Source organism: Brachyhypopomus gauderio, chromosome 10 (assembly GCF_052324685.1).
Source record: "Brachyhypopomus gauderio isolate BG-103 chromosome 10, BGAUD_0.2, whole genome shotgun sequence".
Taxonomy (NCBI): Eukaryota; Metazoa; Chordata; class Actinopteri; order Gymnotiformes; family Hypopomidae; genus Brachyhypopomus; species Brachyhypopomus gauderio.
Window position 1 is genome coordinate 19,771,699 of NC_135220.1, and position 14,895 is coordinate 19,786,593.

The window sequence follows — 14,895 nt, forward strand, 5'->3', positions numbered from 1 at the left end:
TGTACAACCTATTACTCAATATGCAAGACTGCTTTAGTGGAATTCAACCATCTAAAATGCGGAAGAGCCTTCCATTACACGCAAGCGCACCTAGCTGCTGCAACGAATGCAGCACGCCGCACTGCGCAGGCGCACGCTTGCAGCGCATGCGGCTATTTTTAGAAAATGACGTCACCCTGAAATACAACGGGCGCGCGCCCCCGCCCTCTTCACCCTGTTTGCCAGGATTGACAGGACGATTGCAGCAGCTTCTCGCGACTCGTGCAGCCAGCTACAACCGCCAGTTATCGGGCACTGAAAGAGTCGGGCGAGGCTTGGAGGAGAGTGGGACGGGCGGGGAAAAAAAAGCAGCTTTATTCTTCCCCATCGGGCTGAAAATCTCCACAATTTTGGCTTGGCGTTTCACAGTCACGTGCGCGGCTGCCCCAAATTCCGCTCGCGTTTGCGCGTTTTGTCCGGAGCACTTTGCGTAGAACCGACCTTAGGCGGAACGAGCATAGTGCCGAGAAACCTAGAAAGGTTAAAAAAGTATTTTTCAACCGCCAACGAAGCCGGTTTGTTTGAGGAGCGCCCGCCTTGTGCCGAGACAGCAGGAGACAGCATGGCAGACCGCGAGCAGCTCATCCAGAGAGCCCGACTGGCGGAGCAGGCGGAGCGCTATGATGACATGGCCTCCGCGATGAAACTGGTGAGCGTCGACGGTGCAGGGACCCTAAACCGTGTAAATGTTTAATGGAAAGGTGCAATGTTTGCTGTAGAAATGAATCATTAAGAGCCAGCAGCCAGCACTTTTGAACCGAACCGTATTGTGCAATACGGAGATTACGGTCTCTTTGTCTTGGCTGAAGGACCTCTTTGTGATGAAGAAAAGACACAAATTTACGAATACACGGTTTCCGTATAGGGAGAGGAGAGACGGTGTATCTGTGTTTAAGCCTGCCTGTTTTATCCAAATGCTGATGAATGTTGTCCTTCAGAATTTGGACCGAGAGGTAACCTGGGCACCTTTCTGCTTGCTGCGCTACTGAGGCGCAGACGGCACGGAGGGCGGGGCTTACACACATCCGCACATTTACTGGGTTGCGAACGCTGAGCCGTCGCTTAAAAAATACTGATGTTAAAAATATTGAACATCCTTAGGGTATTGTTACGGCTCGCCATCGCATGTGGTGTTAGAAAATGCGCAGTCCTGAAACCGTAGATGCAAAAATGATCCGCCCGAACTTTGTGTCTGTGCACAAAGGATGTCGACAGTAAGTGTAGCTTCTCGTCTCGAGAATCGGTATAATGGATTAATGCAATAGCCTGCCTACCTTAAGGTTCTGTCTAACACTTTAAACATGACGTAATCTACTGTCATTTTCGTGGTTTCTGACGCAGTACTTGCACATTAAGGCTGTACACATTCTCCACTGACAGTGGATAGAGGTCGCGAGTACATGGAAGGAGACGCCACTGTCGTCTGCGTCCCCCTTGGTCTAAGCACGTCCTATTAACCCCACTGCCTACTTCACCAGGGTTTTTATAAATAAAAACAAAAACATTATGCTAAACCCATCTTTTTTGTTTTTATATTTATTTGTAGTATGCAATTTTGAAATGTCCACTGAAATAAAAATTTCTAAACGGTGCCAGCAGAGTTCTCCAAGGGGTGTATTCTGAAGGGGGTGCATTTTCTTTCTGAACACGGACGCTCTCAGCAAGTTGAGGCCTGTTTGTAGGCCAGTGCGCAGTACTCAGCACCACATTTCTCTCCCCCCAACCCCCCCTCCACCTCTCTCTCCCCCTCCCACCAGGTGACCGAGCTTAACGAGCCCCTATCCAGCGAGGACCGCAACCTGCTGTCCGTCGCCTACAAGAACGTGGTGGGCGCGCGACGTTCCTCCTGGCGCGTCATCTCCAGCATCGAGCAGAAGACGGCGACCGACGGCAACGAGAAGAAGCTGGAGCTGGTGCGAGCCTACCGCGAGACGGTGGAGAAGGAGCTGGAGGGCGTGTGCCAGGACGTGCTGGGCCTCCTCGACCGCTACCTCATCAAGAACTGTGACGAGAGCCAGCTGGAGAGCAAGGTCTTCTACCTGAAGATGAAGGGCGACTACTTCCGCTACCTGGCAGAGGTGGCCACGGGCGAGAAGCGCACCTCCGCCGTTGAGTCCTCGGAGGCCGCCTACAAAGAGGCGTTCGACATCTGCAAGGGCATGCCGGCCACGCACCCCATCCGCCTGGGCCTGGCGCTCAACTTCTCCGTCTTCTACTACGAGATCCAGAACGCGCCCGAGCAGGCCTGCCAGCTGGCCAAGGAGGCGTTCGACGAGGCCATCGGCCACCTGGACAATCTGAACGAGGACTCCTACAAGGACTCCACGCTCATTATGCAGCTCCTGAGGGACAACCTGACCCTCTGGACCAGTGACCAGCAGGACAGTGAAGGCGGTGACCCCAATAACTGAGCCCCTCCCTGGTCTGCACTCTTGCTAGCTGTAGTAGCTCCCTATCCCTTCCTCAAAGCTCTTCTCTTCGTGATATCCATTTGCTCTTTATTTTGTTGCTTTTGCCAGGGTTGGTATTGCTTTGTGCAACTTGGCAGCCTTTCTTTGTGTTTTTGCTTTCCAGAAACCCGTTTATCTCAAGTGTTTCTCTCTCTCTCTCTCTCTCTCTCTCTCTCTCCAGCCCCCTCTTTACCCCCCCCCCCCTCTCTCTTTCTCTCTCTCGGACATTACCTTTCTTTGGTGTTCCTGCAGCTCTGTTTCTGTATGCCATTCCTCTCCTCCCTTGATGAGCTGATAATTAGTCTACTGGTCTCCAAGTGACATTTACTTAGTGTGTTCTCTTAAGGACTCTCCATAGGGACTTTTAATCAATGCTAAATTATGCGAAGGGGGAAATTTGAGTACTGTTTGTGGCACTGTGTGGTGCGGCCGGTCCACCTTGCGGCCAGGTTATGTGCTTGTAACCTCCTCACAAGCCCCCCTCCTCTGTAACTATCATTTTGCTTAGATGTGTGTGAGTCTGTTGTCTCTTTATGACACTGCACTGTTGTGAACACTGCTAGTCCTGTGAACTGTACATGCCCAACACTCACTGGTCAGTCAGCTGCCCCCAGTCATGCGGGCAGCTCACCGGCTGGACTCTGTGGGGCTCAAGAGCCTTTGGTTAAGGTTACACATGCGATGAGTGAAAGAACACCATTAAAAGACATTGCCTGCCATGCGAGCTCTGACAACCGCCTCTATGTCTAGTGCTTTATTATACAGTTCAGTTAAATCATTTCAGTTGTTATCTTGTTCTTCCTTATTTTATCTTATACACACTTTCGCTCACTCTCACATGCAACATATGCTGGCTGTTAAAAAGGTGTCTTCCATCTCACTTTTCATGTGAAGAAAAAAAAAGATAATTTATTAACTTTTAAAATGGTGCTAGGTTTACTGAGTTTGCGTTCATTGGTGCATAAATGTCTCTTTGTTCACCAGAAGATAAGGGTCTTGTCTTCCATACACGATTACCAGGATTCCTTATAATTAATAAAGGTTGCACGTGTGGTGATACTGATTTATAATTGCAGTATGCGGTGAACAACAACACTAATCATTAGCAGTAGCCTCTTATATTTGGTAGCAGTGTGTTGCTAGAGGGTTGGGCTTCGATAAGCTTAAATTGTTATAACCTGATGGGTAATGTTCAGGGTCATGAAGAGATATGGAACTGTAATAGCTCAGGGTAATATTCAGATTGTTGGGTAATATCGTCAGCCGTATCTCTGGACTCTGCTATGGCATCATTAACCAGCGTGGCACGCACCGTACATGCCAACTCCCTCAGGACATGTGGAGTAGGCCCTGTCATTGAGCCAAACAGGCTGGTGTGGTTCTGTAAGGGGAAGGGAAGACCTTGAGATGATGGCCTTCTCTACAGAACTGCTCCAAGCTTTTACTTTTTAATGATTAACTGATGATTTTTTTATTCGGTAATTTCAGTGTGAGGCGGTAAAGGTAAAAAAACAAAAGCCCCTTCCTGTCGGAGGAAGTTCAGGAAGTGCTTCCTGTTCGTCCTTCTTTTCTGCCTGCTAATGTTCATGAAAGTTGATCCAACGCTTTTGGAGTCCTGCAAAACCCGCATCGAGAAATACCGCAGTGTGGAGAGTGCCTCTCTGGGCGGGTAAATGTCCTCTATCTAGGAACTCGCATGTAAAAGTTAACAAATGGTGAATGATTTTCTTTACCCTTTGCTATAGCCGGAGAAAACACACCAATGCAGCAGACCAACCCCATTAAATAAGGTAAACACAAGTGGAAGTTATGGTGGTGTGCAGAACCGCCAGAATGCCCAGCAAACTACAAATAAAAGTATTTCCCTTAAAAACACTTATGAAGGAAAAACTCTTAAGTAGCAATAGCATCGCTAATATGCATAGTAACATCACATCAGTTACTTATCAATATTTGCACCTTAGACAGCTAGGACCCTGAGATATGACTGACTTCCCAGAAAAATTCATTCAACTGTTGTTTTTTTTTTCCCTTCCTTGTACGTTAATCATTAACAGACTTTGTGTTCACTTGAATCTAAAATCCCTGATTTCTCACATCTTGTGAGAAACAAGGACCTTTTATAACTAACCGTGTGGGAACCACCCATCATCTGTGCTACACATGCGCACGCCCTGGCAGGTGGTGATGCGTGTGCACACGCGCTCAGGTAAATCACTCACTCGGTATTTGATGTTCAACGTAAAGGCAGGTGCAGTGAGGAAGAACCTTCGTTGTCTCCTGTGTGACGGCTCTTCAACGGTCCCAAAATGACCTGGGATTATTTTGGGTTTTCTGTGCTCCGGAACATCAAGAAAAATGAAACCGATTTCATAGCCATCAACAATCCGGCAGACATTTCTGTCATCGTGATTTACTTTGTGGTTGTCCTGGCTGTTGGACTATGGGTAAGCGAACCCAGTTGGCATCAACCAGTATGGGTTTGTTCTTGTGAATTGTTAACCTTATTTCAACAAAACAAACTCAAGTGGCAGCTGGAAATGTAGAAAGAAAAAAACAAACATGAAGTGGAAGTCATGAAACTGAAGATATTGAGTCAATATTTTCTGCTAGGCAGTTTTTATTAATAATTTGGCACTGGACGCAGTTGGTCATGCTATGATATAAACATCTATTTAAAAAAAGCTATTTATTTTATAATTATTGTGCTTATTTATTTCTGTTTTCTGTCTTGATGGTTTTCTATTAAAATAGATTTTGTAACAGATTTTTTAAATCATTTTATTTTAGTCATCTGTAAATGTATAAATTTGCTCCAGATGGAGGAGACTGGATTTCCATAACAGGGTGTTATTTGGAGTAATATAATCAAATGAAAATAATGATATATCTCAAAATAAGTTGCAACAGAAAAAATTGTTCTTTTAATGATAGCATAAATGCACCTCCTTCAGTTATGGAACAGTAAAACATGGGTCCTTCAGTGTTAATAGAGAGAACTACTGCTCAGTTTAGTGTGAGAAAAATCATAAAACTGTTCTCAATTATGATACAGCATTTCTTATGAATTCATCCCTTGGGCAAATTTAAGCATAATGTGGGAAGATCTTGTTTTAGCTCCTTCATCTCATTACTGATGTTTCATGAATTTTATTCCAAATACCACAGGAATTGACTTTCTCCTAGGCTGAAGGAATCGATCCTAGTCCTGCTAAACCACACTGGGAGGGCTTCTCTCAGTGATCCAGTAGTGTCTAGGGTCTGTTTTTGGGTTCCATGTGGTGTTATATGAATGAAGGAATGTAACTTGATCCCTTCGACCTGCGTAGGCCATGGTGCGGACGAACCGCTCCACCGTTGGAGGCTTCTTCCTGGCCGGTAGAAGCATGGTGTGGTGGCCGGTAAGTTCATGGGGAGAATTTACAAGATAAACATTAAACCAGAGGCTTAAATGGAGGCTCTTAAAAATGCTGTAATTTAACCCAAGCTGTGTCCTAATCTGTAGCCTGAACATGAAATTAAAAAGTAGATGGACCACTGCATAACAAAATATGTTATTTGAGTGCAGCAGAACATAGTTTTGGTTTTGAATGAATGAGAACAAAAATTCTTCTTCAGGTCAAACACGTGTTTTACAAAAGCACGTAAACTCATCAGCACGTGGGGACATGTGGGGAAAGAAATTTTATGGGGCCATAATGAGCAGATGCCAGATGTACTTAATATATCAGAGATCTGAATAATAAACACTCTGATATGTCTTTATCTGTTCCTTTCCATTGTAAATTCAACTTATCATTATTAAGCTATAAAGACATGTAATTGTGCATGCTTCCCATCACAGCAAAAAATAAAGAATAAATCAAATTCAGCCATTTCTCTCCTTCCCCTCCTTTTCTTCTTCTAATCATCCATTTGCTGTTTATTTTATGCACAACAGTTCTTAAAAGCCTTATAAAGATATAAACATCTTTATAAGTCAGGAAGTTAAGATATACTGTTGCAAACAGATATTTGTGAATTATGCAACTACTTGGTAGATTTGATTCATTAGACACCATGTCAGGCATTTTGTGCGTCCTTTAATACTTCATTTTCACTGTTAAGGCTAATGTAATGATTTTAAGTAGGCGTGAACTGTGCCACCTCTTCTCTACTTGGTAACCGCCTGCTCCTTTGGTTCAGATTGGAGCATCTCTGTTCGCCAGTAACATAGGCAGCGGACATTTTGTTGGCCTGGCTGGGACCGGAGCAGCCGCAGGGATCGCCATCGGAGGATTTGAGTGGAATGTGAGTGGGAAATGTAGCCTCACCGAGGAGCAACTGTGGAGGGGCCACTGAGTGATTGCTAATAATGATTAGCAGTTCCATAAAGCTCTGCTTGAATGCTGAAGAAAGCCATGTGTTTGAACATAGAGAAAGGCAAGCTTGTCTTCTTCATTGTCTTATAGGCTCTTGTTGTCGTGATTATTCTGGGATGGCTGTTTGTGCCTATCTACATCAAGGCTGGGGTATGACATCACTTTAGAACTCTTTTGTTTTATTTATTTGTTTGTCTAATGAGATTCAAGTTTTCTCAGAGTGCTTCAAAAGCTCTGAGGCTCTCATCAGGTTTCATCAGAAATGGTGCTCTCATTATGCTCCGGTAATGATGGTGACACCATGAAAGATGTGCATGAGACTGTACCACTGATCTGTGTTATAGACCTCAACTAAGCATGAGCACCTGTAAATCCTAAAGGGTATGGATGACAGAAACCAAGTGTGTTAATCAAAAGTCGTAGTTATGCTCTGCACCATGTGTCAGCTAATGTCAGCACACTTGAGTGCATGAATGTTTGGCTCTTGTCTGATCCCTCTCATTCCCATCCCTGACGTCCGTGTTTGCGCTGGTTATCTGTCCGCATGCAGGTGGTCACCATGCCGGAGTATCTTAAGAAGCGCTTTGGGGGTCAGCGCATCCGGATCTACCTCTCCGTGCTCTCTCTCTGCCTCTATATCTTCACCAAGATCTCTGTGAGTTGCTCCCCGGTCCACACACCTCTACACTTGCTAGGAAGTTCAACCCTCTGGAGAATAGTCCTTCAGCGGGCAGAGGAATCAATACAGCCCCTTTCAAATGTGTAACCCATCCACAAGCTAAACAACCAACCTCAACCCTGAAGGAATGCACATTTAGGGGGAAGTAAAATTAATCTATCAGTTCCCACAGTCATAGCATTTCACACAGCCACATTTGTCAGCCACATCCACTGTTGACGGGGAGGGAGTCCATCACAGGAGATTGGGTACTCCCCTGTTCTTATCTGAATGGCTGTGATTAATAAAGCTGACCATGTAAAATAAGGACACTAGAGTGTTTCCTGTTGGATGCAGGTGTCTAACTCTAAAATTACAACACTGCCAAGTTTAGTACAGAGGATTATTACCATCTAATTAACATCCCACCTCCCTCTACCTGAGAGTGGAATGCGATGACAAAGCAGCCAACCAGCTGCAATAAAGCTTCCATTAACGGTCTGGACCAGATTTACATTTGAGGTGCAGAATTGAGGACCTCAGGTTAAGGGTTATTTCTCTGCTTTGATGCACCTGATTTAGCTCATCAGGGCCCTGGAAGGATCAGCACTGGAAGAGAATGACCCTCCGCATGTAACTGTACTGCAGTGCCTCAACCCTGCAGTCTGACTGCTGCTTTAACACACAACTGTGCTCTCAACTGTGGCTAAATCACATCCAGCCTAAATCTGCCACACATGAACCAATGAAATAGGACTGATCTGGTGTTATAAGATCACAAGATCACCATTTAATGAACTAAAGCCTGTAGGGTATTCAAGTCTGCAGTATTGGGTCAGCATCTCTACTGCAGGTAGGATGATAGTTTTACAGAAGCATGAAAACTCTTCTGTGTGACTGGGACCTTCTCCCCAACACTTGCACAGGGCACTTCCTAATGGAACCCAGAGTTCTCAAAGACAAGACGGCTGCAGCGGGAGAACATAAAGTCTGTTATTATATTTGTTGTAAAAACACCCTCCTGGTGCCGTCTAGTCACCCCTCCCCCATCTCTCTCTCTGTCTGGGACAGGCCGACATGTTCTCTGGAGCCATCTTCATTAACCAGGCCCTGAAAATGAACATCTACCTGGCCGTCGTCATGCTGTTGGCGATCACAGCTCTGTACACGGTGACAGGTGCGCCTCTTCTGGAGAAACAGGACCAGATTGAACCTCCTCTAGGGTGGTTTCCCTGGAACCCTGAGATCGACCTCTTAACAGCTTTTCCTGCTCTCAGTCCGGTTCAACTCACCAACGGCTTTATGATTAGCTAATGCACAATGATACATTAACACACACACGAGCTGTACGAACAGCATCATTTGTTGCCACTGATTCAGTTTTAGGTTGACCAATTTCAGTTCAGCCATTTAATGACACATTTTAAGCAGTCTGAAAAAAATGATTTAACTGGAGCATTAAATGCTTCTCCTTGAATCTCCTGATTTCATGGAACCAACCCCTGTATTAGCCTGACATTCCCAAGACGTTCACAGCTGACATTAGAGCAGTGCATTAACTCTTCACCAGATCTGTATCAGACATGTGAAGTGCTCAGGACACTGAGAGTAAAGTGCACACGCTGTTATTCTGATAACACTTCCATTTTCGGGAGATGAGCTTTTACAAGGCGAATGGGCTGTTGTCATAGCATATCTGAGGCATTATGGGTAATTACCCATGTGCTCTGATAAGCTCACAGTCAGACAGAAAACTATAATCCTCTGGTGCCTGAAATCTTACTTTTCAAATCACCAGCAGGCTAGTTACCTGATGAACTGGCATATTGGTTACCCAACAATCTCTCCTCAGTCTTATAGGGTTTCAGCATAGGTCATGTGGTTGATTCCTGTAAATAAAAGCCTGCATTGTATCTGTCTGTATTGTAGCAGGTGTCATTGTGTCCAGTGGCCTGAAGTGAGTCTTTGTACCTGACTGCAGATGCAGTTCATCCTTTCAGCTCTAGAGGGCAACGTGGTCTAGTTTGTTTGATCATTCAAAGCTACAGCTTTAGTCATTTCTCAGACACAAATCTCAACTGATGCTTCTGCCCTAAATAAAAGCATTAACAGATGGCAAACAATTTACTGACTGTGAGAAGTCCTGCTCCTGCACAGAGGGCACAGTGGCAGAAACGTGCCAGTTCTTTAGTAATAGAACAGTGCCCTGGCCACTGGGAGTCCACTAGCATTAATCCGCTGGTAAGAAACTGCCAGTAAAGGCCAGTTTTACAGCAATGGTGCTGTCCTACTGCATTTTGAACTGGGCAGGACATGTATGTTTACAATCTGTTGGTGCTGTTTCTGTTATTTCAAGCTTAATCTATAATGCATATGTTTCCTGCTCCCACCTGTAGGGGGCCTTGCTGCAGTCATTTACACAGACACGTTACAGACCATTATCATGGTGGTGGGATCATTCATCCTTATGGGTTTTGGTAAGTGTAGAAGATGTTGCCTTTTGCTCCCTCTGTCCCCCCCCCTCTTATGTATTATCCTTAACTTGCTTTCTCTTCAGCTTTCAATAAGGTAGGAGGTTATGACAGCTTCCAGGAGCAGTACATGAATGCCATACCCTCCCGGGTGGGTGTGAATATCAGTGCGCAGTGCTACACCCCCCGGCCAGACTCCTTCCACATCTTCAGGGACGCCCAGACCGGGGATATGCCATGGCCAGGGCTCATCTTCGGCCTGACCATCCAGGCTGCCTGGTACTGGTGCACGGACCAGGTACTGCTGCACAAGGCTTTATTAGAGTACCCTCATACACACACACACACACACACACACACACACACACACACACACACACACACACACACACACACACACACACACACACACACACACACACACACAATTAGCAGTAGTGTCTAGTTCTTTGGGTTCTGGCTGATTGGCTGACTGTGTATATATCAGACTGCTCTGTGCTATTCAAGCTGCGATGAGTAAAGTGTGTATTCAGTGCACAGTGACAGATGAAGGTGATAGTTGATGTTCTGCTTCCTTCAACACTATGAAGCTTCCATGTAGCAGCCAATCAGGATTGAGCATGACAGACCATTCTAGCTGGGACTAGTTGGAGGGAGTGGTAGGAACACTAGCTGAGTCTAATCACTTCCTGTTCCTGTGCTGTCAGGTGATTGTCCAGCGCTGCTTGTCTGCTAAGAACATGTCCCATGTGAAGGCTGGTTGCATCCTGTGTGGATACCTCAAACTGCTTCCCATGTTCCTTATGGTGATGCCTGGAATGATCAGCAGGATACTCTACCCAGGTGTGTGTGTGTGTGTGTATGCAAGTGTCTGTGTGTAGGTGCATGGGTGTCTCTGTATGCTGAGGCATGTGGGTGTGTGCAGGTGTGTGTGTGTTTTCAGATGTGTGTACATGTCTGTGCCAGTATTAACAGTTGCATGTGTATCAATGTGTTTGCAGGTAAGAATGTGTGCAGGTGTGTGTGTGTGTGTGTGTGCAAACAACAACCTCCCACTTATGAATTGTCACTGCACAGATGAGGTGGCCTGTGTTATCCCAGAGGAGTGTAAGGAGTTCTGTGGGACTGAGGTGGGCTGCACCAACATCGCCTACCCCAAACTGGTGGTGGACCTGATGCCTGATGGTGAGTTCCTCCAGAGGCCCAGTGCACTCTGCTGCTGCTGCCCTGATTGTGCACACACTCTATGGTTCATGTTTAACCCATGTTTGCAACCATGTTTGTGCACATGCTCCAATGTCCCTGCAACATGATGTATTTAAACTTTATGCACTGTAAACATGTAAAGATGTGCCCAGGTCATCACTGTAGATTGACTACTATCACTGTAGATTTTCACTTTTATCCTGTTGTGTTTACGTGTGTGTGTGTGTGTGTGTGTGTGTGTGTGTGTGTGTGTGTGTGTGTGTGTGTGTGTGTGTGTTTGTATAGGTCTGAGGGGCCTGATGCTCTCAGTCATGCTGGCCTCCCTGATGAGTTCACTCACCTCCATCTTTAACAGCTCGAGCACCCTTTTCACCATGGACATATACGCCAAATTCCGACGCAAAGCCTCTGAAAAAGAGCTCATGATTGCTGGCAGGTATGGCTACCTAATCCTAAACTAATCCTAACACTTGTCCAAACTTCCATGAGGACCTGGTGGCCTCAGGCCTACAGCCAAAAATGGTAATTTGTCTCCAGTGCTCTGAGAGAGATTGATGTCTGCAGATTGGTAATATTGGCTTTTCGTTAGTGGCTGTGTACATGAATGGACATAGTACAGTGTAAAAAGGCATAAAATCAACCTGATTATTCAATTTGTGTGTGTGTGTGTGTGTGTGTGTGTGTGTGTGTGTGTGTGTGTGTGTGTGTGTGTGCATGCACGCATGCTTGTCCATGTGTGTACAGATTGTTTATCTTGGTTCTGATCGGCATCAGCATTGCCTGGATCCCCATCATTCAGACGGCCCAGAGTGGGCAGCTCTTTGACTACATTCAGTCTGTCACCAGCTACTTGGCTCCGCCTATCGCAGCCGTCTTCACACTTGCCATCTTCTGTAAGAGAGTCAATGAGCCAGTAAGTCCGTTTGCCTTCACACCATCTGCTTCACCTCTGTCACTTATTCTCCACATGTCTCTACTTAAATAGTTGTGCTTGTTAACAGCAACAGGTGATATATTTATAGAAGGACAGGGTAGCAAAAATGTTATAGTACTGTATAGTACTGTTTCCAGAGAAACCAAAGAATACATTTTCTACAGAGGTTCTCTGAAGACTGTTTAGACCTAATGTGCATGTTTTGTTGATCTCCACCAGGGGGCGTTCTATGGGATGGTGATCGGGCTGCTAATTGGCTTGTCCCGCATGATAGCTGAGTTTGTGTATGGTACAGGAAGTTGTGCAAACCCCAGTAACTGCCCCACCATCATCTGTGGGGTGCACTACCTTTACTTCGGCCTCATCCTATTTGGGGTCTCGTGTCTCCTGGTGCTGGGGATCTCCTTAATGACCAAACCCATTGATGACAAGCATGTAAGACACATACAGACCCACACACTGACACACACAGTCACACACGCAAAGGTTTCCCTCATGAGCATATCCTTTTCTTACAGATGCAAGATTTGCTTCCAATCTATGTCACCTGCATTCTCAAAATGCAGGCCATTAACTGTACATGTAGTCATGTAATTCATTTAAAACAGATTGCACAAAGACCATTTACTAATGCCTATACCTGATCCCAATTTTCCTGTACAGTGCTGTAACTGGTCCCCATTTCCCTTTTAAGTCTTGTGTGTAAGTGATCCCAGATTCCCATTGCAGTTCTATGTATAACTGGTCCCCATTTCCCTGTGCAGTGCTGTGTATAACTGGTCCCCATTTCCCTGTGCAGTGCTGTGTATAACTGGTCCGCATTTCCCTGTGCAGTGCTGTGTATAACTGGTCCGCATTTCCCTGTGCAGTGCTGTGTATAACTGGTCCCCATTTCCCTGTGCAGTGCTTTTTGCAACTGGTCCAATATTTTCCTATGCAGTTCTCTGTGTAACTGGATTCCATTGCCCAGTACCGTGTGTAACTATGTGTGTATGTGTTTGTAGCTGTACAGGCTGTGCTGGACTTTGAGGAACAGTAAAGAGGAGCGGATTGATATAGAGGCAGATGACTGGACTGAGGAGCCGGACTCTAATACTATGGAGGTGGAGGGTAAGTCTTTTATCATACTACAGAATGATACTACACATCATACAACTACACACTGATTCAGCATAGTACCACACAACACATCTTCAAAGCTCACCTCAATGACAGGGGAGAAATATTCACAAGTGTGTGTGTTTGTGTGTGTGTGTCTTCACCATTTAACCCCACAGAGCCCGAGTCTGACCCAAGCTGTTGGAAGAAAGCCTATAATTGCTTCTGCGGGTTTGATGAGAAGAAAGCTCCACAGCTTTCCAAAGAGGAGCAGGCTGATCTAAAGAAGCAGCTCACGGACACGTCAGAGAAACCCCTGTGGAGGAACGTGGTAAACGCCAACGCCATCATCCTCCTCACCGTGTGTGTTTTCTTCCACGGCTTCTTTGGTTAAACGACTGCTGTCCGTCCACTGATCTTTCTTTTGATTTCTGTAGGAATATATTTAAAGTTAATATTACTCATTGGTCTGTATGAAGGAGGATTTCTTGGCATGTGTATAGTGTAGAGAGGCTAACCAAGGGCTGCATATTTGGTATTTTCTTTTAACAGGTTTACATGGCAGATTTGTCAGTATCAGATCAGTGTTTGTCATCATCTTCTAACATCTGCTCTTAACTTTAAATACTGTTTCCCATTAAGCATAGCATAGTTTTCATTTTCATGGGAATATATTACTCAGCTTTTGCTGTTTTAAAATTAGTTGTTCTTATTATTTTTATCATAAATGATCAAAATAAACACCAGAGAAACTGTATTTCCCTCTAAAATTATTTATTCATGTAACCTTAAAAACTGGACTTAGTTTGGGTAAATGTGACCATGGTTCTCCTGTTCACTATGCAATTGCTGTCTAATCTGATCTGAGATCTTACCAAAGTAGTGCCATGTTTGAACCTTTCAGTTCTGTCATCTACCAAGTACTGAAGAGCACTGGTTTCTTTTTATTACTCGATAGAATCAGCAAGCAATATTGTTTTCTTTTGAAGTTTAAAAATGTAATAAATGTAAAAGGTTGTATTTACAAACAACTAATGAGTCTAAAATATATTTGATTTTTTGATCACATACATTTTAAACTCATTATCTTTTGTGAATGAGTTTTAATGTTTTCCAAGTGCAACCTTAATATAGTATGCAATAAAAGTAAAATGTTCTGTTTACTATTTAATATTTAACCAGTTGTTTGTGCTTCCTTTCTGTCAGCAGTCCTGTTCATGAATTAGTTTGACATACTCACACGATTACTGCCACTATTACTGCCAGTTACTGCCACTATTACTCACTGTTACTGTCACTATTACAGTCACTATTACTGTCATTACTACTGCCACTATTACTTCCACTATTACTGCCACCATTTCTGTCACTATTACTGCCACTGTTAGTCACTGTTACTGTCACTATTACAGCCACTATTACTGTCATTACTACTGCCCCTGTTACTTCCACTATTACTGCTACTATTACTGCCACGGTTACTCTGCCATGCTTTAGTGTGTTTTGTAAAATGTTTTGTGAACACAGTCTGTTAAACTTCACACTAATTGTATTCACATGTCTAAAATCAAAGTCCAGGAGTTTCTTATTTTACTCACACCTTTGTGTTTTATGCTATAATGACTAACATGGATCCACAGTTGAATGGCTGCGTTCCTCAGAACTGTGTAAGCTAAAG

At 44.6% G+C, this 14,895-nt stretch overlaps 2 protein-coding genes across 2 annotated transcripts; both read left to right on the top strand.

Annotated features, from left to right (window-relative positions):
- Positions 1–221: 221 nt before the first annotated feature.
- ywhah (tyrosine 3-monooxygenase/tryptophan 5-monooxygenase activation protein, eta polypeptide) lies at positions 222–3,228 on the top strand. The gene is made up of 2 exons (XM_077020365.1): positions 222–688; positions 1,797–3,228. Exons 1-2 carry the CDS (start codon positions 602–604, stop codon positions 2,448–2,450), a joined length of 741 nt encoding a protein of 246 aa, XP_076876480.1. The 5' UTR covers positions 222–601; the 3' UTR covers positions 2,451–3,228.
- A 1,413-nt stretch (positions 3,229–4,641) lies between these two features.
- slc5a1 (solute carrier family 5 member 1) lies at positions 4,642–14,844 on the top strand. The gene is made up of 15 exons (XM_077020366.1): positions 4,642–4,936; positions 5,819–5,890; positions 6,675–6,779; positions 6,941–7,000; positions 7,401–7,505; positions 8,580–8,685; positions 9,905–9,985; positions 10,066–10,277; positions 10,687–10,822; positions 11,057–11,164; positions 11,471–11,621; positions 11,930–12,098; positions 12,339–12,554; positions 13,124–13,229; positions 13,397–14,844. The coding sequence occupies exons 1-15, from the start codon at positions 4,799–4,801 to the stop codon at positions 13,609–13,611; spliced, it is 1,980 nt and encodes a 659-aa protein (XP_076876481.1). The 5' UTR covers positions 4,642–4,798; the 3' UTR covers positions 13,612–14,844.
- Positions 14,845–14,895: the final 51 nt, after the last annotated feature.